General features: G+C 39.5%; 1 protein-coding gene across 1 annotated transcript in view; it reads right to left on the reverse strand.

The window, feature by feature from the left end:
- Positions 1–6,739: 6,739 nt before the first annotated feature.
- Positions 6,740–21,489, reverse strand: part of LOC140951808 (nose resistant to fluoxetine protein 6-like) — a 40,578-nt gene continuing 25,828 nt past the window's right edge. Inside the window, exons 11-15 of the mRNA XM_073401159.1 lie at positions 16,556–16,684; positions 13,843–13,966; positions 11,348–11,555; positions 10,383–10,525; positions 6,740–9,681 (exon numbers count right to left, since the gene is read on the reverse strand). Coding sequence (XP_073257260.1) covers positions 9,565–9,681; positions 10,383–10,525; positions 11,348–11,555; positions 13,843–13,966; positions 16,556–16,684 — 721 coding nt within the window. The 3' untranslated portion in view covers positions 6,740–9,564. The remainder of the gene's footprint in view (positions 9,682–10,382; positions 10,526–11,347; positions 11,556–13,842; positions 13,967–16,555; positions 16,685–21,489) is intronic.

The following is a 21,489-nucleotide window of genomic DNA, read 5'->3' on the forward strand; positions in this document are numbered from 1 at the left end:
GGGACACTAAAATAAATTTTAAAAAATAAATCAATTAATAAATTAATTAAAAATTAAGAAAAACTATGTACAGTATAAGCAAGTGAGAAATTCGAGTGAACTATATACAATATGTACAAATGTATCCATTACTTATAAATAAAAAAAAAAAAGAAATAAAAGATTAAGAAGTGCAAAGAGAGCAGTTAGAGCAGTTATTGTCATCTAATAGCATGCTAAGATCCACTTTTCTGATGTTATATTTGAAGGAGGACAACGTGGAAGCTTTTTTCACATTACTAGGAACAGAACTCCAAACCCTTGGGCCCATATACCTGAGCGAGTGCTTTCCAAAGGAGACTGTGTTGAATCTGGGTATAGTGAAGTCATGATTGCGCAGTTCATACTTAATTGCAGGCTGTTCAAAGAGAGTGCTAATGTATGCTGGGCACATGTTGTTTTTAACTTTATACATGAGAATAGCTATGTCCTGTAGTCGCCGGTTGTGTAGAGTAGATATCCCAGCCATAGATAGTAATTGACCATAGGACGAATGTTTATCACAATATATAGCCCTAAGTGCTCTTTCCTGGATACGCTCTAGTCGTCTAGAATCACTAGCACGGCAAAAATGCCATATAAGGTGACAGTAGGTTAAATATGGGAGAACAGCTGCCTTATATAACTGTAACTTAGTTTGTGTGGGTATAAGGTTCCTGAGCCTCATGAGAACGCCTACCCGCTGGGCGCTCTTCTTAGAGATACTACTTATATGTTCATCAAAACGAAGATTGTTATCAATACAGACACCTAATAGCTTGAGACATTCAGTGGATCTGACTTCATGATTGTCAATCATAATACTGTCCATAGACTTCCTTCCGCAACCAAGTGCCATTGTCTGGTACTTGTCCAAATTTCCCTTTAGTAAATTAGCTCTGTACCATGAAGATGCTGACTCAGCGCAAACAGCAAGATCATCATGCACATCAGAGAGGGTGCTGCGAACGACATAAAACTGGTGGTCATCTGCATACATATTCATGTTCGCATCAACAGTATAAGTCAAATCGTTTTGGAAGATGTTCCAGATGAGAGGTCCAAATGCAGAACCCTGTGGGCATCCCCTGGTCACCCTCTGCCACTCGCTCACTACAGATCCTAGCTTGACCCTGTTATAACGGTCTGTGAAGTAGGAGCCCATCAATCGCAGACTTCTTTCCTCAACACCATAAGCTTTAAGTTTTGCAAGTGTAAGTGGATGGTAAAGTGAATCGAAGGCTTTGCTCATGTCCGTGGAGAGAACACCCACAACGTTATGCTCATCCAGAGCGAATTTCCAATTCTCAGTCAAAGATAAGAGAGCTGTCTCACAGCTATTGTTTTTCCTGTAAGCTGTTAGTTTGTCGCACAGTTTGTTATTAAAACCATATAGTCCAGCTGTTATCGACCAAAAATATAGCGAATTGTTCACTTTTATGATAAAAGCATGAAGCTTTGCCAGATTACAACCAACCCTAAGAGTAACATTTCTGGATATGGAGCCAAGCCAAATTCAACAGTGGACACGAGTACTGCGCAGGCCCTAAAATGGCCCACATGAAAACGAGGCTGACAGTGGAAATGCTTCTAAAATACCGGTTTTTCAGTGTTTTGGTAAATAAAACTTGTAGATATCGTGGAAGAAGACATTTGCTTTGCTGTCATGTTATCTTTGGTGTCACGTGACCCTTTCTTCCAAATATGGCAAAGCCGTTGTTGGGTGTCCTGTGCTGGGCTGTCTTCTGTGCATTTGTGAGTTTTAAAGGGTGAGAATGGGCACCGATTCACACAATTTTAAATGATAACACTCTTGCAACTTTTTTCCAATTGTCAAGGGTGGGATTTGTTTTCATACAGATGTCAATTACCACATGAAAACAAGGCAAGAATCTTTTAAACTGTTTCAAAAGCCTCCAGTTAGCACTGCGTGCGGTCATTTGGGGGTGGATTCAGATAACATTGCATAAAAGCTTGCACTGATCAAAAATTGGGATTGTATGGCACTCTAGCTGTTGCTTTCCATCTAAATGTAGAGCGCCGGTCAAAAACAAGGCAAAAATCCTTTTGATGATCTTAAAAGCTAGCCTTCAGTTTCTTGCCTCCACGTTCGGATACTGCATTAAGCTATTAATATTCAAATGAACGAATGAATCGTTCAAGGAATTCTCCTTTCATTATTAACAAAGTCAGTTACAAGGTTGAGTACTGAATCCAGGAGGTGGCCCAGCCCAAATAGCTCTCCTCCCTTAATTTTGAAGAAATGCCAATTTGATCCTTTCAAGTTGAAATTAATATTACCAGTTGTTGCTTACATTAAATGCATGAGATAGAACAGTCTTTGAGGTAAAAATGAACAGGTCATGCAGGAGCAAGCGATCGTGCCTCCCCATATCTCTGTTATGCGTGAAAAACAGATGACAGGATAGTCTTGTAAAGAACATTTTTGAGATACGCAATTTAAAGCTACCAAATTGATATTCAAAAGGTCTAGATAGCAGCAACAATATAGATAGTCGTATAAACATAACAACTTTCTTTAATTTTCCAGACATGTTTCGACGGTACATCCGTCATCTTCAGTTTTACATATTTTGAAATCGCCGTTGAATTTAAAGCGCGCGCGATCTTACAAAGTTCGTTACATTGCGTTGTCAATATTGCGTACTAAAACAAAGTTAAATGAGTGACGCTTAGTTCTTTACAGGGAGAGAGTCAGGTTAATGTGTTTCACCTGCTGGTTGAGATCGGGCTTCTCCCATTTTATAAACATGGATTCTTTAAGCTTCACTTGGTACTTAGTGGCTGCAGAGTCCAGGATCTCGAAGCAATCCGGTGTGCAGGATGCTCTACAAAACTCTGAATCCTGCAGATGTTTAAAAACGTTCGAAGACCTGTCTGAAAGTAAGTGCTCGCGCACTCGTGTGGAGAGGTGTCGGCTGGTTTCACCAACATAACAAGCATTACAACTTGCACACGAAAATTTATAGACCACACGCGTGCGTAACCCCTCAGGGACAGCATCTTTCACATTAAAAAGATTCCTGACTTTGAAAGTAGTAAAGACTAACCTTAAATCAATAGGTTTACATAACCGGTTAGCAAGTTTGCGTATACTCCTCTGTGCCGTGACTGAGAAGTGCCCAACGTAAGGGATTTTGAAGAAGAACTTAAGCGTTTCCTGGGGCTCGACTCCTGAATAGGGCTGTGTTTTCCCTCCCTTGACTGCTGTCTGAATATATTTAGAAATATATTTGTTGATAAGGTTTTCAGGGAAGAGATTCCTCCGCAGAATGACAGACAATTTTTGAAGGTCAGTATGGAACCCCATCCAAGTGTTGTTTATCTTAAAAGTTCTATGAATCAAGGTTTTGATTAATATCAAATTGATATTCCTTTAAATTTTATATTAACACATGAAAATATAAAAAAGATGATCAATCTGAACGTAATAAAAAAGGCCGTGTTTCTCCCCATTAAGGACAAGAAATCAAGCCTTTCAAACTCAGCTCGCTAACAGAATGTCGAGCGCTTTCACAAAAAAGCAAAGTTGTTGCTACGTATGTCCTCAAGGCAGAGTATATTTAAAGTGCATGTTTATCCCTCATAATTGAACACCAACTGAGCTACTTGAAATAGATGAAGGAATTCGATTAACTTTACTCATATTTCTAACGGTAATCTTTAATAATAATAATAATAATAATAATAATACTTATATGGCGCCGATATCAATGTTGTAGTTCAATTTTTTTCTGGTTTGACATCAATACTGCTATTATGCATAAAGTGCATGAACCTACCAAGAAGAGTTAAAACAATTTTGTCAACACTAAAGCTATAAAAATTACCTAGACTACTTAATCGTAAAAAACTGCATAAAACCTACTAAACACGAGATTAAAAAGCACATAAAATCACAGCTTTCTGAAATAAAAATGTCTTGAGTGCTTTTTAAAAGATGCTACTGAGGGGCTACTCCTAATCGCGTAGGGCAATGAATTCCATAGTTGAGGAGCAGCAGCAGCAAAAGATGCGGTGCTTGAAAAGTTTCTGAAATAAATTACAATTAAGACACACAAGCTGTAGGCAACTACAGATAGTTAATTCATACCACTTGATTGAAAGAGAATTTTTGAATAATTGCCTCAAAATTACTATGATTTGAGCATTTCAAGTCATTGTACTAGCCGTGATGCAACACTAAGGCGGTACACTTTAGGTCCAAAGAGCGCTCGTTACCTTATAATTAGGGAAAGTTTAAAATTAAATTATCGACTTCTCGGTTAATGTTTTTCAATTTAAGAAAGTGAACCTCATTTGAAAGGCTCATAACCAATTTTTAATGATGTACTAGTGAGCAGCACACTTACACTTCCAGTGAACAATTTTCACTTGGAAGAAGGAGAAACTATGCTCGCCGGGGCAAGAAAATTTTCGTTGCCCCGGGCGAGCATGGTTTCTCCTTCTTCCAAGTGAAGTTGTTCACTGGAAGTGTAAGTGTGCTGCTCACTAGTACATCATTAAAAATTTTAAAAAAAACTACAATATTTTAAAACCGTACAGAAATGAAATCCATGGTCATGTACTCATCTAAGCCGAGAAAAATCTTATCTTTTTCTACCAAAAAAGTTGATAATGTCAACGTTTTGTGCATCGATCCAGCCACAGAGAAGTTGACCTTTTATGCGACAAAAAGTTCCAAATCAAAGGAAAATAGCCAAACATCCAACCAATAGAGCTGGTTTCTATCGCCAATTTTACACCCACAAGTGAGTTTTCATGAGTTTTCTACTACAGACATCAAAGGGGAGTTAAGAGTGTATCCTCAACAAACCAGTTAATCAGAAACCAATAAAAATGGAAACTGCTGAACAAATTAAAATGCTAAGGATTTGCAGTGGGTAGGAAGAGATTCGTGTGGGGTTTTGTGACTTGGGCGGCTTTATTATCCCACTCAACCCTAAGATCATCAATCTCAAAGCAGCCGAATATACATTAATCTCATCCACGAGCCACTTGTTTCGGTAGACAGGCTGCTTGGGGTATTTGGCGCCATGTGTAATAACAAAGATTTGCTTCAGCTCATACTCCTTGAGCTTCATATTGTTCAAAATGCTGAGCAGGCAGTTCACCTGTACCAGATGAACAGCAGCTCAGTAACACAACTGAGTTGAAAAGAAGGGTGTGGCTCATTCATTGCTTATATAACCGCAAGTCATCTTATTCAAAATGACGGTAGGTGCACCAAGTAACGAATCTGTGTATCCATTTATGTGAAAGGCAAAACAGAAACACCCTTCTAAAATCGGTGAAAAATAATAATCGAAACGGTGAAATCTTTCCATGAAGGAGAAGATGGGAATTCAAACGATGAAATGAGATTTTACTAGTGTTGTAGATCCCTAATCCTAAGAAATTTATTCCGCATACTTTAAAACTGTGCGCACAAATCCCACCAAACATAAGTTAACGCTCTTGCGTCTTGTTTGCATAAACTGAAACAGACTGACAATTACTTCGTGTTCCAGACATTTCATATTAGTTTGAGTGATCATCAACAGTTAAATCAGAAATCATTCCACCAATGAGGCGATGCTAGTTATTTTAGTTATCCATGTATAGTATGGACACCAAAGAAAATGATGTCAGTGTCACGTGGGCGTTGAGTCCTGATTATGTCCGACAGACATTTTTTAACTTGCGTTTGCGTTAACCTTCGAGCAAGGTCTCTTGATTAACACCCCTCCCTCTTGCGTCTCCTTTTGAGTGCAGTTTGCACGTGACGTTTCACGATAGCCCCAAATAGACAGCTAGAACGTAGGCTGCACTTATTTTTTCCTGATTGACAAGCGTTAAGTGCAAACAAAAACGTTTGGGGAAATAGTAAGTTTAATTGGTTTTTTCGGCTTGCACTTGCGTTTGTTTGTCCAGCCCTCATTATCTTCAATAAAACGAGGCAAGAAGTGAAAAAGAAGATAAAGTCACCTTCATAGTGTTTCCTCAACTCGAGTAGTGCTCATGCAACATAGCTGTCGAGCAGTGTATGAATGGGATATGTATAGGGAAGAACACCTCTGAGGCAAACAAGTCTAAAGGTTTTAATTTTGACTAAGGGGTATATCGTGGCAGTTTGTGGCTATGAACTCATTAAATGAAAGAAAAAACTGCTTTTTTGGGACGGTGTCGATTCACCATTGGCAAAACTGGTGTACAACCTACTCTTAAGATACAGTGACATCTACAACTATCTTGTGGATACAACTGTTAGAAAGGGGGGCTCTTCAATTCCTTAAATATGGCATTTTAAGGAAAAACTCATGTGACTTTGCATTGTCGTCCGTGGAGAAAAAAACTCTGCAAAAACGCCGTGCAATCACAATTTTTGATCCGTTCAGGCTTTTAGGCCATGCGCTATGAATCTAACTCAAGATGACTGCACGCAGGAGTAACAGGAGGCTTTTCAAACCGCTAAAAAGATTTTTGTCTCGTTTTCATGTAATGATTTGCATTTGTATGGTAGAAAACAGTCCTTGATAATTGGACAATAGCTGCAAGAGTGTTATCATTTAAACTTGCCTGAAAAGGTGCCCCTTCTCACCCCTTTAAACGCAGAAATGTAAAGAAGACAGCTTCAGCACAGGACACCCAACAATAGCCTTGCCATATTTGGAAGGAGGGGTCACGTGACACCAAGGAAAGCATGACAGCAAAGCAAATGTCTTCTTCCACAATATCTACGACTTTTATTTAAAGAAACACTCAAAAATTGTATTTTAGAAGGCTTTCCACCAACAGCCTCGTTTTCATGTAGGCCATTTTAGGGCCTGCGCAGTACTCGCGTCCACTGTTGAATTTGGCTTGGCTCCATATCCAAAAATGTTAGTCTTAGGGTTAGTTGTAATCTGGCAAAGTTTCATGCTTTTATCATAAAAGTGAACAATTTTGGTCGATAACAGCTGGACTAATAACTGAGTTGCTTGCTGAGTAATTGTTCAAAGAGTTTGTTTACAGTAACTTGTACAGTTATGGGTCTGTAGTTTCCCATTTTATGGGGATCTTCCTTCTTAAAAACGGGTGTCCATTCACCCCTTTTCCATCCCAAGGGCCACTCTCCGAGGGTTATGCATGAATTAAATAGTGACGTCAATGGATTTGTTAGCTCAGTAGCTCCAAGCTTGAGCGCCATGGGAGGGATGCCGTCCCAGCCTGTACTCTTCCTTACATTGACGTTTTGCAGCGCCTTTTCAACTTCAAAACTCTGAAGATTCTGAAACTGGAAGCCTTGATATCCTGTCATCTTCTGCGTAATATTCTGGACACTAGGGTGGGTGGCGAGAACTTTGTCATCAACCGCACTGGTGTCTCCAATCCCATCAGCCACAGTAGCAAAATATTCACACAAGTGATTAGAAACCGCACATTGGTCTCTACAGATGGTCCCATTGATACTTAGGCTGAGCTCATTTGGGTTGACCTTGTGCTTTTCAGTCAGAAAGGGCATAAATGTCTTATAGAACTCACTCGGCTTGCACTTAAGCTTAGTGGCTTGCTCTTTCCAATATGTCCTTATTGCCTTTCTCCGGAGTCGGGTGGCCTCGTTTCTGGTTATCCGCCTAGCTTCCCAGTTCTCACTGGTTTGTTCCTTTTTTGGAGGCAATTCTTTTGAGCAGAATAGCCTTTTTTTCGAGCAGAATGTGTAAAGGCCTAATCAGGAACCCATAACCCGGAGCGAGCAACTTCCAGGCGCATGTGTCACGGCGCTGTCACGGACCAGTTTATTTTTAGAACGGTTTTGGCGCGAGTTTTCAGATATCTTTAAATTCCAAAAACCGGTCTGCAAAACCCACAGACCTAAAAATGTGATTTTTTCGCCTTTTAATAACGTTTAGTTTTTGTTTTTGATATCTTATACTTCGAATGTGCTCATAGACATGGCGGAGATTCTATTTTCGCTGGAAAAAGTGCCTATAATGTGACTTAGGCCTAGTATGGAAGTTGCTCGCTCCGGATTATGGACATTATGGGCTCCTGTTTTCATCTACAGTACAAACATTCTGGTACGTTTGCTAACCGTAAATATGAAGAACTATCTTACCCAAAAAAATCAGAAAACCTGCGACCCCATTCTAGTAACTCTATTGAAAATGCGACCCCATTATAGTCAATCCGGTCCTGAAAATGCGACCCCATCCAGCGGCACATCCCCATTAGCCTCTTATGAGCAAGTAGACTTGCCATGTTTTAGTATAAAGAAGATGAAAAAACCTAGAGCTAAGCTAAAACTTACTGCACTTTTCAATAACATGCGACCGAACACAGAAGTTCAAAAGCAACGAACCTTGAAACACAAAAACACACAAAACGGATCGAAATCCACCAATCACAAATCACAAACCACGACCTTTTGTTTCCTAGGAAGTCCGCTAAGATCTGATGGCGAGAAAGCGCCGATTCTTCAGATTTTGATTGACGTCGCAGAAAAACCCCAAATCCAAAGACGTTTTTGACATCGCAGGTCGCGTGCTATCCGAAATAGCTGTAATCTAATTAACTCAAGGGTTTCAAAAATAAGTGTCACGAACGCAGTTTGCACGTGAAGATATTGGGCTCGGCCCCTTTCACGGTTCGAGAGTGAAAGAACAAACCTGTTTACGAGATCATTTTGCTCAATAAGATTTTAAGAAATCACCTCCTTTCCGAAAATGTAAAGATTGTGGCAAAGTATGAAACTGAACGACTTATTAGTGTTCATAGTGAAACAACTCACTTCTTCATAAAGAAAATGGTTTATATCTCCTAACAATTTTGTTTGAAATAGGTATTTTCCCCTCTCGTTTCCTACTTAATTGTAATTACTATTTGTTATAATTGCTTACTTTTCTTGTAAGTTTAAGTGTAAGTTAGTTATTTTATTTTATTATTATTATTTTGTTCCCTTTCTTTCCTGTATAATTTGTGATTTATGTGGTTAATAAAGCATTTTAAAAAAGTTACAATGCTATGTTTACAAAGATCACCAAAAAATTATTATGGTTAGTGCACCCTGAAGAAATTTGTTTGATTTCTTCTTCATAACTGTACAGGAGAACTTTGCGTATGGTTTAAGGTACTTGGTATCGATAAGTAATGACTTCTGCACAGGATTGATCAAACACAGCAATTGTTGGCTTCACACTAGAGCTTCAAGTATAATGTAAGTGTACTTAGAACCTACTTTGAATGTGAAGAGGTAAAATGTACCTACTTCAACTTTACTTGGTGACCGTGGAAACGTGACCATGGAAACGTAAACGTAATTGGTGACCATGGAAACGTAATGTGCCATGTGCATATGTAGCGGTTCCAAGATTCTAATGAACGGGCAGATTGACAGCTTTTACTTCAAGTAATATACTTTGTCAACAGGTGTGAAGCCCGTTTCCACAAAGCGACTTAAGATTTCCAGGTGCACTTGAATCAAGTGCTTACCTGAAATGAACTTCGCCTCTAGTGTGAAGCCAACAAATATTCTCATGACATAGACCCTTTAACTGATGTCAGAACTCAGCGTTTCGTTTTAAAAATCAGCTTCTCCAGTTGTATCATGGGAAACTCGACACACACTGAAACAATGAAGGCTGCAGCATATGAAAGGACCACCGAACCAGTAAAGAAAAAAGCCTGTGGAGAAATAAGAGAAAACACAAATAATTCCTAGTAAATAGATCATAAATAAAGCCTCCAAAATCACTGTTGTGTACAACTTCTTTGCCAGGGTTTCCCTCTTACTCGGAGCGAAGACAAGAGGATGAGTAAGAGAGGACCCTGGGAACGAGGTTGTGTTGTATAAGTTGGTCATTTTGAGTTCCAGCGTGAAACTAGGCCGGTGTTGTGACGAACTTCAACATCTGATTGTTTTAAGTATGCGATCGCTTCTTTCATTGGCTATTACAAAGTTGCGCCGGAGACTGGGTCAAACTTTGGCCCCGAAAAACAGTTCCCTGGTGCAGTTCGGCAAAACATCGACCCAGACTCAAACGCGAACTTAAAATGGAAGAAGACCTTGGTGTATATGTGGTGGTTCAATTTTATCTTTTCAAACTCATTATCATACATTACCATACTCAAAAACAAAGGGGAATAAAATTTAAACCAAGGACAAAATTGAACCACAACATTGACAGGGATGTGCTCCTTAAGGTGTGGACGAAACCCTATAGTGCGACCATTTAAATGAAACCTCTTTGGTCGTTTTTTGACATGATAATGTTTGTTCACAATTACAATGAATTTTGAAATTTTGGTCGCATTTTGACTTTCACCACTTCAAAGGCCAAAGTCAAGTGTTAACGGTAAGCTAGATTAGAGGAGGTTCTACTCACAATATGGACATCTGAATAATCGTAATTAGTCTGCTGCGAAACGAGATATGTGAGCAGGACGATAGGATGAACCAGGTAGGCAGAGTAAGTCAGTCGACTTAATGGGATCCAGAAATGAGCTGACAGAATTTTGTCCACCAAACCTACAAAATAGAAAACCGCAGAATTACTTGAAATGAGCTCAAACCTGATTCTGTAAAATTTTCTTTTTTCCAAAATAACGAAAACAGATGGTACCAAACGAAAGCTGCAAAGAAAAAGTGTATTGCACTTTTTCAATGTAAACTGCACACTCCTTTAGTGCAGTCAAATGCCGTATTTACTCAATAAAACGGCCTCTTGAATTGATGACAACCTCAAACGCCGCAGATGGAAGCAAAATTACCAATAAACGCCACACCCAATCAGAAGAATGCGGCGTTTATTCGCGGATTATGAGAAACAACTTGGTACAACTTGGTAATCTACTCCATCCAGACACACTACGATTCTATCCCAACAAAAAGGTGAGATATTGGAACTTAAACACATCTTTCTCTTTTTTACACAATATTTAGGGAAAAACTGAAGAAAATTACAGAAAACTGTCAACGTCAATGAAACACTGAGAAAACGGTCCAAACATATGTCTAAAGGTAAGGTTTTTAATACATACGTGGCCAATATTGGGCTAAAGAGGCGCTATGCCTCGGAAGTTTCATTGTCGACGCCCGACGAGTGGTAAACATGACAACCAGGTGTTTCCGTAACACTTAAAATGGCTGAATGACTAAATAGTGAATGACTGAATCGACTGAATCAACACCCTGACTCGCCCCCAGTCGTCTTCGCGTAACGCGCGCGGCGGGAGCAGGGGATGATGGGTAGGAAGACGCTCTCCCTCGCTTTCCTCCTTTCCATCACACCCCGCGCGCCACCAGGGAGAGATAGAGAGACGACTGGGGAAGAGTCAAAACAACTCTTACCTCCGAGCCTGCGATGACATGCAAAAATCACCCAAGCTAGTGCCAAGCCCCATGCGCAGTGTGAGAAGGTCCCGTATATGATATCTTCGGCGCGAGTGAAGGGCTTTGGATTGTCCTTTCTCACAGCACTGTATTCACCGTAGAGCGTGGATAAAGCGACAACGATAGCAACACACCACCCGGCAGCATTGAACATATATGTACGCACCTGAGAAAGGGAAGAAGTTTCAGGAACCTGGTTGTGTTTATATTGTTTTATCACAAGCCAAACGAGGCGAACGTGGTATTTTGCGCAAAACGGAAAAAGAAAGCGAAGTGCGCACACGTTTCGCGTTTCGCTCAAAATGCCGCGTTTGCCCCGCTTGGCTAATAAAGCGCCTGTTATGCAGGCTATTTTATCACTCGCACTAAAAATAAAGCTCAACATCAAGTCGTTTTAAAAGTACTTTTAGAGCGATTTTCGTATGACCTTGAAATGAAAACGCGCGAACAAAATGGAAACAACGAACGAACGGAAATAGAGCGACTTGATTGGTTTATCGAAAGGATACAAACGCGCGTGTCTTTTGGTTGGTTAAGCGAAAGTTCGGGTGAAAAATCTTCATGAACGAGAACTTTCGATACTTCGCTTTGACATCATACTCCAACAACTGGCCAATCAAACAATGCCTTCTCCATATTAGGCTTTTCTTTGACGGGAAAACGAAGAGTCCATGTTTTGATCTTTTCACCCATTGGCTGATAATACAAATAAGGAACATTTATCGAAACCATTTTTCAAGGTCATACGAAAATACGTGAAAATCGCTTTAACATTTTATAATATTTCTTGGTTCTCCAAACCAGCAGTCCCAGCGTTTGCAAGGGCCAGCAAACCATAGTAATTTATATAAGTCTGAGTCACTGTATTGGTGTTTTGTTGTGGCATTTTCTTCATTTTTATATAAGAACAAGGCTGAATTGTTTGTTATAAATATGGTGCTTTATTAGCCAAAGTTCAGCCTGATATTCTTAATCCGCTCGTTCTCACAAGCTGGTGTTTACTGTACTGCAAGTAGGCGACATCAGGACATTTGCCTTGCTTATGTAATCTATAGTTACGCAAGTGGAATGGTTATGAAGCTTGACAGACTCCTTTGTTATATGTTTTTGCTCGCTTTTTTGGACCTTACCGTACACAACGTTCATTAGCATTCCTATCATTATGAACCTCATGACCTATAAAAACATTGCATTGATTGAGCACGGTCAAGGAACTTCCAAAATAAAGTGGAGCACCGTTGTTTTCATCTTTGATTTTACCAGCTTTCATAACCGGTGTCCTCTACTAACTGGAGACTTTAAAGGGACAGGTTCACGGTTCGGCGCATGCTCATTTATCAAAATGCTGTTTTTCTGCTGCGACTTGTTGTATCGTCTATGCAAGCAATGTGTTCATGTCATAATGATGTCAAAGAACCAATCTGCACACTCCCCTGGCAGTCACTCGATCAACTTATGTGCAAATAACCATAAATTAATCAAAGATGGAATAAAACCTTCGAGTCAACAATAAATTTAACGTTGGTAGTGTTGGCATAATCTACTAATTTTTTCCTGTGATTTTAGTACTCCTCCATCCCACTTCAGGTTACTCTGAAATACACTTCTACTTTGAAATACACTCTGAGATCGCTGAGATATTTGTGAGTGGAATAATCAACCGATAGAATTAATAATAAAGGAAAAAAAGTAATTTAATTAATGAGCATGCGCTTAACCGTGAACCTGTCCCTTTAAGATTCGAGGACGAGGACGAGGACGACTACAAGTACGAGATTTGACTTTAAGTTTTTTCCTGCATTATCAAAATATAGACTCTCCGGAAAGCTTCATTTTACCATTTTTCCTTAGAAAAGTGAGCACTGTCATCTTTAGTGAAGGAGGTTACGCCCTCTCCCGATCGCAAAATGATAAACGTCTAACATTTGACGACTTGTTTCCGCCACTTCGACATTCTCGCTAAAACTCGTAGTAGAATGACGACGGCTACCACATTTTCCCGCCAAAATGAAGCTACTTCACCCGCGAGCACTACTTAGTGTTGAGACTGAGAAAATCCCGTACTCGTTGCCATACTCTTCTTAGAATCTAAAGGTCTCTACTATGTGTAATCTTAGACTGAGAAAACAGTCGACATTTCCGACGCTAACTATGGTTTACCTACAAAATGACGTCTGAGGAACGACTGCGGAAATTCTATACTGATGATGCGTCACTACCCAGAACTAGGTAGTGCTTCTGATTGGACGAAGCAACTTTCCAACCAATCAGAAGTACTATCCAGATCTGGGTAGTGACGCGTCATCAATATGGAATTTTTGTGCTCTTTCTCAGACGTCATTACGCGGGGAAACCAGAGATGCCGTCGGGAAATGTCGGCTGTTTTCATAGCGGTGTAATCTGACCTGCGTTAACAAATAAGTCATGTGTGTACGTATGTTTTAACTTGTTACCTTGGACATCTTCCAGTCCTTAAAGTGTAAAATTATGTATCCTAACAGCATACCAACAAGGTACGGTGCAATGCGACAGTAAGGTTTCACATACGTCAGAGACTGTGAATCTATACCTTTGGCCCTGCAACAACAAAATTATTCCCATATGAGCTGGGGTGCCACCCAGGTGGAAATCTTGTGCACAAACATAAAACTAGAAAATTTGACGTGGTGGAGGAAAGACCCGTTACAAAATATATCCAAATCAATCTACCGAACAAACTAAAAAGAGTGCAAAAATTGCATCCCCTCAAATCACAGCCCATTTTTTTCTGAAGCTTCCCGAACGGCGCAAACCATTTGATTTGAATTTCTAGTTTTCCCATGTAAGGGATGGACCATTAGAAAAGTTATGGGGGGGGGGGGGGGGGGGGCGGCGCGAAGTACAAAAAAAAATTCATACAAGGGAAAATTAAGTGAAAAAAAATTCATGCATGCAGAGTAGACCAGGAAGAAAAATTCCTGCATTGGCCTTCCACACATTTTGGCACAAATCTTAAGAAGGCAGGCAGGAAAGCATACTGTGTGCAAAACATCGGCCCTTTGAATAAACTTCCTGCTGAATTTTGGTCTTGTAAATAATCATACCTGATACAAAAAAATATATCTAAGGCTTGTAAGCTTATCATAAATTTCAATAGCTGGCAATTTCAGATATGATTATTAAATAACTTTAAATAAATTTAATTATACTTTTCTATGTATTACAAAAACTCAACATCTTATAAGGTTATAATTTCCTTACTTTGTGAACTACATATCTAATATCTGGAACAAAACATTTCTTTTAGATACCATAGAGAACAATAATCAGAGTATTCCCCACAAATCGAAGGAAACACCCAGAAACATCCAGAATATATATTATTTCTTGGTACTTATAACAAGCAACAGATAAATAAAAATAAAAATAAAAAAATCTATTTTCTTAGATTTTGTTTTTACAGTTGTTGCCGGTCCTTTTAGATAAATGAAACTAACTCAAAGATACATGTTCTTTTCAGACTAGCAGCCTAAAGACTTTTAACATTTGGTCAAATTTATCTATTTTTACCACACGTTTTTAGACAATTTCCGTTCTGGTTCTTGATAATAACAATATCATCATCATAATTACATTTTATAAACAAAAACTTTAATGTATCAATATGGTAAGAGTATATCATAATTTATCAATGGTAGGGGTATATTGCAGAATGCAAAACACTGAACGCAGAATGCAGAACGCAGAATGATGGTCAGCAGTATATAGCACTGAAAATAGTGATTAGGGCTAAGACATGACTATAGTGATTAGCGTTAAGCACTGACTCGAAGTATGGTTAGCTTTTATTTATTTTAAATGTCCCATCTACTCCCAATGGCTTTCTTCTGTCCCACTGTGATATTGCGTCAGATCTTTTATAGTGGTTGGACATAAATTATTTTATATATCCTTTCAGAACCCCACAGTCATTTCTTTTTAAGACGGACACCTTTGGGGCCGGTACTAAGTGTGCATCTTAGAGAGATGTCCTTCTTATAAAGAGTCAAATAAAAGGAGTAAAGAAAGGCAGGGACCAACTGTAGGTGTCCGTTTTACAGAGGTGTCCGTCTTGTAGAGGTGTCCGTTAAGGGAGAGTCAACTGTACACTCTTTTAGAATGCCTTATTTATAATGCTGTTTACATGTAAAATTTCAGCAATGCAATATGAACCTGCGCAGTACCAATGCACGTACAATACAGGATACCTTGTGTATAAAAGGCTATTGTGTACCTTAGAATATGTATCAATTTACTTTCGCATACATGCCCAGGTAGCCTATATTTAAATTATGCCCTTGGTTAAGTGAACAACTGAATGATTTAATATGTTTTTAGTTTAGTGTTACTTCAAGGAAAAAAAAATATTCGTGCACAACATCTTGACAAAAAAAAATATTCATTCACGGGAAATATTAAAGAAAAAAAATTCCTGCGGCTCGAAAATTCCCCGCCCCCCCCTCCCCCCCATAACGTTTCTAATGGTCCGTCCCTAAATGGCAAGTACCCCAGGTGTTCGCAATTAAACATTAGCTAGCGCTGGATATTGGAAATTCCGGACCAATTTGGGTTTCTAGGAAACTGTTCAACTACCCCTCCCCTAAGCTAACATTAACAGTTACTTCTCACTCACTTAGGGCAAAATGATGACTTAGGGGACGGGTAGGTGGGAAGTTTACCAGAAACCTAAATTGATCCGAAATTCCTTATCCCAGAGATGGTCCTGGTAGCAAGGTAGACTACTTATAGATCGTTGATATCAAGTACGGGTGAAAAGGGTGACAACCTTAGTTTCAAAAGTACCATGGGGGCGGGTGTCGGGAATTATGGTGAAAGAAGGAAGGAGGCACCCCAAACGTAACCTGCGAGAAATTTCTCCAGGGGGTACGGGAGTGTTCTCCTGAGGAAGCTTACTTGCAGGCCACTCCTAAATGTTAACACCCGTAAAGAGCCTTCTCCGCCTTCCAAATTGCTGTTTAGGGAAACTAGTATAAAAGACGTTGAAACCAATCAAATACGCAGCTACCAGTCACAATCACATTCAGTTAAATGCAACAAGGCAAAATATTCGGTGCCTAATTAGAGAGCCTAAGCAAATGAACATTTCTGGGGTGACAAGTATGATTAAACACTCATGACAATTCTTACTTGTTAGCTCGTGCTTTCGCCCCTAACAACACGGCTGCAAGGTCATAGTGAGCGTATATAATGGCTGTTGTAATAAAACTGGCACCCATAAGCACACCAACAATTATCAGCATTCCTACAAGACGAAACCTAACAAAACAAAAGCATTACATTAGAATCCATTTTACCTACCCATACTTGCTTAATATTTACAAAACTAGTTCATATGTACCCCCAAAATATTAAAATTACAAATTACAATTTAAAAGTAAAGAATTCTGTTACTCCATACAAATCTGAAATTTGAAACTATTAAGCGTAACATCTTATTTTAATCAAAGTTAACCGAATGGGGAACTGGTGGATATTTTGTTTAGAAAAACTCCAGGTATGGCAAAGTGAAAATTTCTTTCCGTATATGCGAGTAAACGATATTTGACCTTCCAAATGACGAACTGTGTTATAGTTTCGCGACATTTTTCGAACTTGTTTAGGTGGACTAATTTTTTGGTTATACTTGTTTTAGACTATGTCTGAGTGGTATAACGTATTGGTAGTTACAAACCCTTTTTTTAATTGTTGGGAGTATAACTATTTGTATTTTCTCTGTTAGAAACGAGGAAAAAATTGAAGCCTGGGTCTTGGCTCCGAGATGGGAAAAAAGGGAAAACATCCGCGAGCAAAGCGAACCTTGGGAGGAGCTGGAGACAAAGCTAGTGATGGGAAAAGGGCGGGGCATCCTCTCCCACATTCCCCAACCTCCCCACTTCCATTTTTTCTCTCGCCGTCTCCGCGCGATTTTTAGCCCCCTACTTCCAAACGGAGGGCATGTTCAAAGGCTAAGAAATGCAAACAGGAAATTGTCACTTGTGTAAAGAATCCATGCAATTTATCGTGTAACACAAAATAACGAACTGGATTTACATTTACGGTAGTTTCTTAATTCAAGTATTAATTTGGGTATTAATTTTTTTTTAAATGTAAATCTTTCCTTGTTACAGTAGTCTGCTACACAGCTGTTTTTAGTGTCGTCACGCGACACTCACCAAAAACGTGGCGTGACGACAGTAAAAACGGCTGTGTAGTAGACTATTGTTACAGTTAAACCTCCATGAAACAGCCACACTCGGGATGACTAACCCTTGGAATCGTACTTTGAATGAGCAAAAATACTACAGTACATACTATGGCGAAAACTTTATTCTCAGGCTAAGGTGGCAATGTCTGTAACTGAAATGTTATTGTGAAAGGTTGAACTCAGGAGTCATTTCAAAAGTAGGTTGAGTTTGATCGTCCGGGTGAACGTATTCCTGAAGAGGACTGTTGTTGTTGACAGTGACTGACATTTCGACAACCTGCGCGGTAGTCATCTTCAGAGTCAAAGTGAGTTGTACCACGTCAGTTGGTGGTATTATACTCTGGTTATAGATCTGATTGGTGAATTACGTCGCGATGTCATTGGTCGTCTGTCAGTTAAGATGTCTGTCAGTTAAGCCGGGTTAACTGACAGACGACCAATAACATCGCAACGTAACTGACCAATCAGATCTACAACAAGAGTATTGACGTGATACAACTCACTTTGACTCTGAGGATGACTACCGTACAGGTTGTCGAAACGTCTGTCACTGTCAACAACAACAGTCCTGATTCAGTACTACGTTCACCCGAACGATCAAACTCAACCTACTTTTGAAATGTTATTACAGGTCCACAATCAGTTGTCACCTGGTCGCTTTACCCTAACCCTTTAAGTCCTAAGAGTGATCAGCATCAAATTTCTCCTTGTAAAATCAATGATTTGTAAAAAAGAGTGGTCATGAGAATTACGGACATGGTCACACAAGATGAATTTGCTTGCCCACTACTTCTGTAGGAAATAAATAGAGGCAACAAATGAGAATTCAAATTTGGATCTTAAGCCCGGTTCAAACGCCGATCTTTTCATGATCCGAACCTAATACTTTGAATTAAGTACATTACAAGTTCGGCGTCTGAATCAATTAGGAACGCCTATTTCAATTTGGAACGGCTTTGATTCAGACGCCGAACTTCCCATGTACCGAACCTAATGCATAAATTATTATAACATATTTTGCAAACAGTTCGACCGAAATGAGCATTTTTCTCCTTTTGAATTTAGTTCGGCTGGAATTAAGATCGATGTCTGAATCAATTAAGGCGGTCTAAATAGTTTGAGTCGGCCTAAATTCGAATTAGGTTCGGCTCATGAAAAGATCGGCGTTTGAACCGGGCCTTAGGGTTTAAAGGGTTAACAGAGAAGAAAATAATAGGAAAACACTCGTTGGGACGGCCAAAATGATGGGTGTAGAATTGGGTTCTTTTACACCACTGGTGTTTGGTACAAACGGGGGCATGGGACTCGACTTTCACAACTTTTTAAGAACTCTCGCAAATAAGCTTTCGACTAAGAACAATGAACCCTACGCCAGCGTTATTTCCTGGCTTCGAATACAGCTTTCATTTGCTATATTAAGAACTGTACACAGATGGTCAGAGGTTCTAGATATCCATTCAAATCACGTGATGTCTCAGAAGACTTCACTTTCGCTGTAGCTGGTCTACATCTGCGCTCATAATTTTAGGCCTAGATTTTTGATAGTTTTTTTTTCTTAGTAATGCTTAATTTTCCTTTTCCCACTTTCAAAATTATTTACAATTGTAAATAGTTTTCTATCGTGGACACATATTTAGTTTTTAATTTGTAAACAATACGATATAGTTTAAAATTGTAAATATTACTTTATATTGTTGTGATACTTAATAGAGGTTTAACTTACAATTTTATTCTATCATTATTTTTCGGACTTCTGCTTGATAGAGGGTGGCCATTTAATAGGTAGCTGTTCAGGGCTGTCAAAAAGTTTTTAAGTAGCAGGCTGATAATGATTAGTAAGCGGCTTTGGAACTCGCACCAAAGGCACAAGTGCTTGAGGGCTGAGGCATCTTCTGTAGGGACATTTTGACATTTAGAGTCTCGGAATTGGCGTCTCCAGCGGTGAGGGTAAAAGGGGGAATGAGTTTGCGGAATGGCATGTGGCATGGCTTACGGAATGTAAAATATGGAAAATGGCGCAAAGAAATAAATTAACTGAAAAGCATTCGCGCGTCTTTGCCGCGCCTTTTTTTGACGCCAGTTTGAGTGAGCAACTGCTTTGCTGGTCAATTTATTACTGCTGGTGCAAACCAACAAGGTAGAGCAGAAAGCAGCAATATATAAGCTTTACTGCATTCGTGTCTTCAATTCTTAATTAATACTTAATTTATTTTTGGTGTTTTCAACAACACTTTCTCTCTTTCTGCCCACCATTATAATATAGTCAAATGTCAAAACGTTAGAGGGAAAAGAACGGTTGTCGGGCTAGCTACAATTCTAAGGATTATTGATTAATACGGTGGAAGAATCAGATCATATTTGAGACTAAATGAGCGCTCCGAGTCAAACATTAATCTGTGATCCAGAAATCGAGTGAAGCGAACTGCTATCTGTCTCCTTTCGGCCTTTCGGCGTGTCTTCACACCTTCCTTGTTTAAGTGAGTGTATGCGTTTGATCCTGAAAAAATGGTAAAACGGCAGGGAGGGGAAAAAAAGACACACTCAATTGGCAGGATTCGAACTCGCCCTTCTCCGCTAGCCGTTAGCTTCGCGTGCCGGAAACGTAACCACGCAGCCAAGGAAACAAAATACAAGATCCGTTTCATCTCTGAATATTATGTGACGATCACGTAACCCACGTCTGAAAAAGAAACACTTCTCACGCGACTTCAAATACAAATATAGGTAAAAAGAAACTGATAAGGCCATTCCCATAAAATGTTTCGTTCCCCATCGCCCGACCGACCCATTTTTTTGGAAAAGTAAAAAAAAAATAATTCCACAATCACTTGTAAAGAAGCAAGTACTTTAAATTACAAGCACACGATCTTGTCTTATTAACACCAATTGTCTTAAATTATCTGAATTATCATCGATACTTCGTTTTTGTAGCCTTTTTAGACATTTGATAGTCCTGTTAATATACATCTTTTACCATCTGATTATATCTTGCAGACTAAACATGAGATTTAATATGCAATCATGTGTTCATTCTCTTTTTTTTTTGCCCGACCGACCGACCCACCTTCACGAGAGGAAGGGCGATGGGAAACGAAACATTTTATGGAGATGGCCTAAGTTTAATCGAGCAAACAACTTTTGCAGAAAAAGATTTAAGTAGAAGGGACCTGGGAGGGAGAGTGACCTTCCAAAACATCTTTTCTTCAATGGCCGACTTCCGTGATGTGGTATCGGTGCTGCTGCATGCAGCTCGACTAATAAAGGCAAGAAAAATCTTTGTGGCTGATTGACCATGAGCCTTCGTGTCATGGTATGCTCGCAACATAAACACAGCGGCTGCGTTAGCAAATTCATTGGCGCCAAAAAAGGACGCACTTTTCAGTTTAATTTATTTCTTTGGGTCATTTGCGTATATTACATTCCGCATAATTATGTCATTCCTCAAACCATAGCTAACCATGCCACATGACATTCCGCAAACTCATTCCTCCTGTCACCCTTACCGCCTCTCCAGGGCTTTTCAAGAGGTATTTCCACCGCAGATGCCATGTTGTTTCATAAGAATACACGCAAGACTGGGAACTGCCGTTAAAATGTCCCAGCCGTTCCACGACATCGCACGGTTCGAACGTTTCACCCCTTGTTTAAATATGCATTTAGTAACATTCAAAACTGGGAACGGATGTTTTACAATTTTATTCGATGGTGCTTAATTTTTGCTAGCAGTTATGGTGGAAGAAGATGAAGGTAGCTGGCTAAGGATGGCTAACTAGCTACCGACCCTTATTGACAGCCCTGGGCTGTTTAACGGAGCCTCAACTGTAATAACTATAGAAAAGTGAACTATTTTTTACATGTAAGCGGCCACAACACGTTA

The sequence above is a fragment of the Porites lutea genome, chromosome 11 (genome assembly GCF_958299795.1).
Source record: "Porites lutea chromosome 11, jaPorLute2.1, whole genome shotgun sequence".
In the NCBI taxonomy this organism is placed as follows: Eukaryota; Metazoa; Cnidaria; class Anthozoa; order Scleractinia; family Poritidae; genus Porites; species Porites lutea.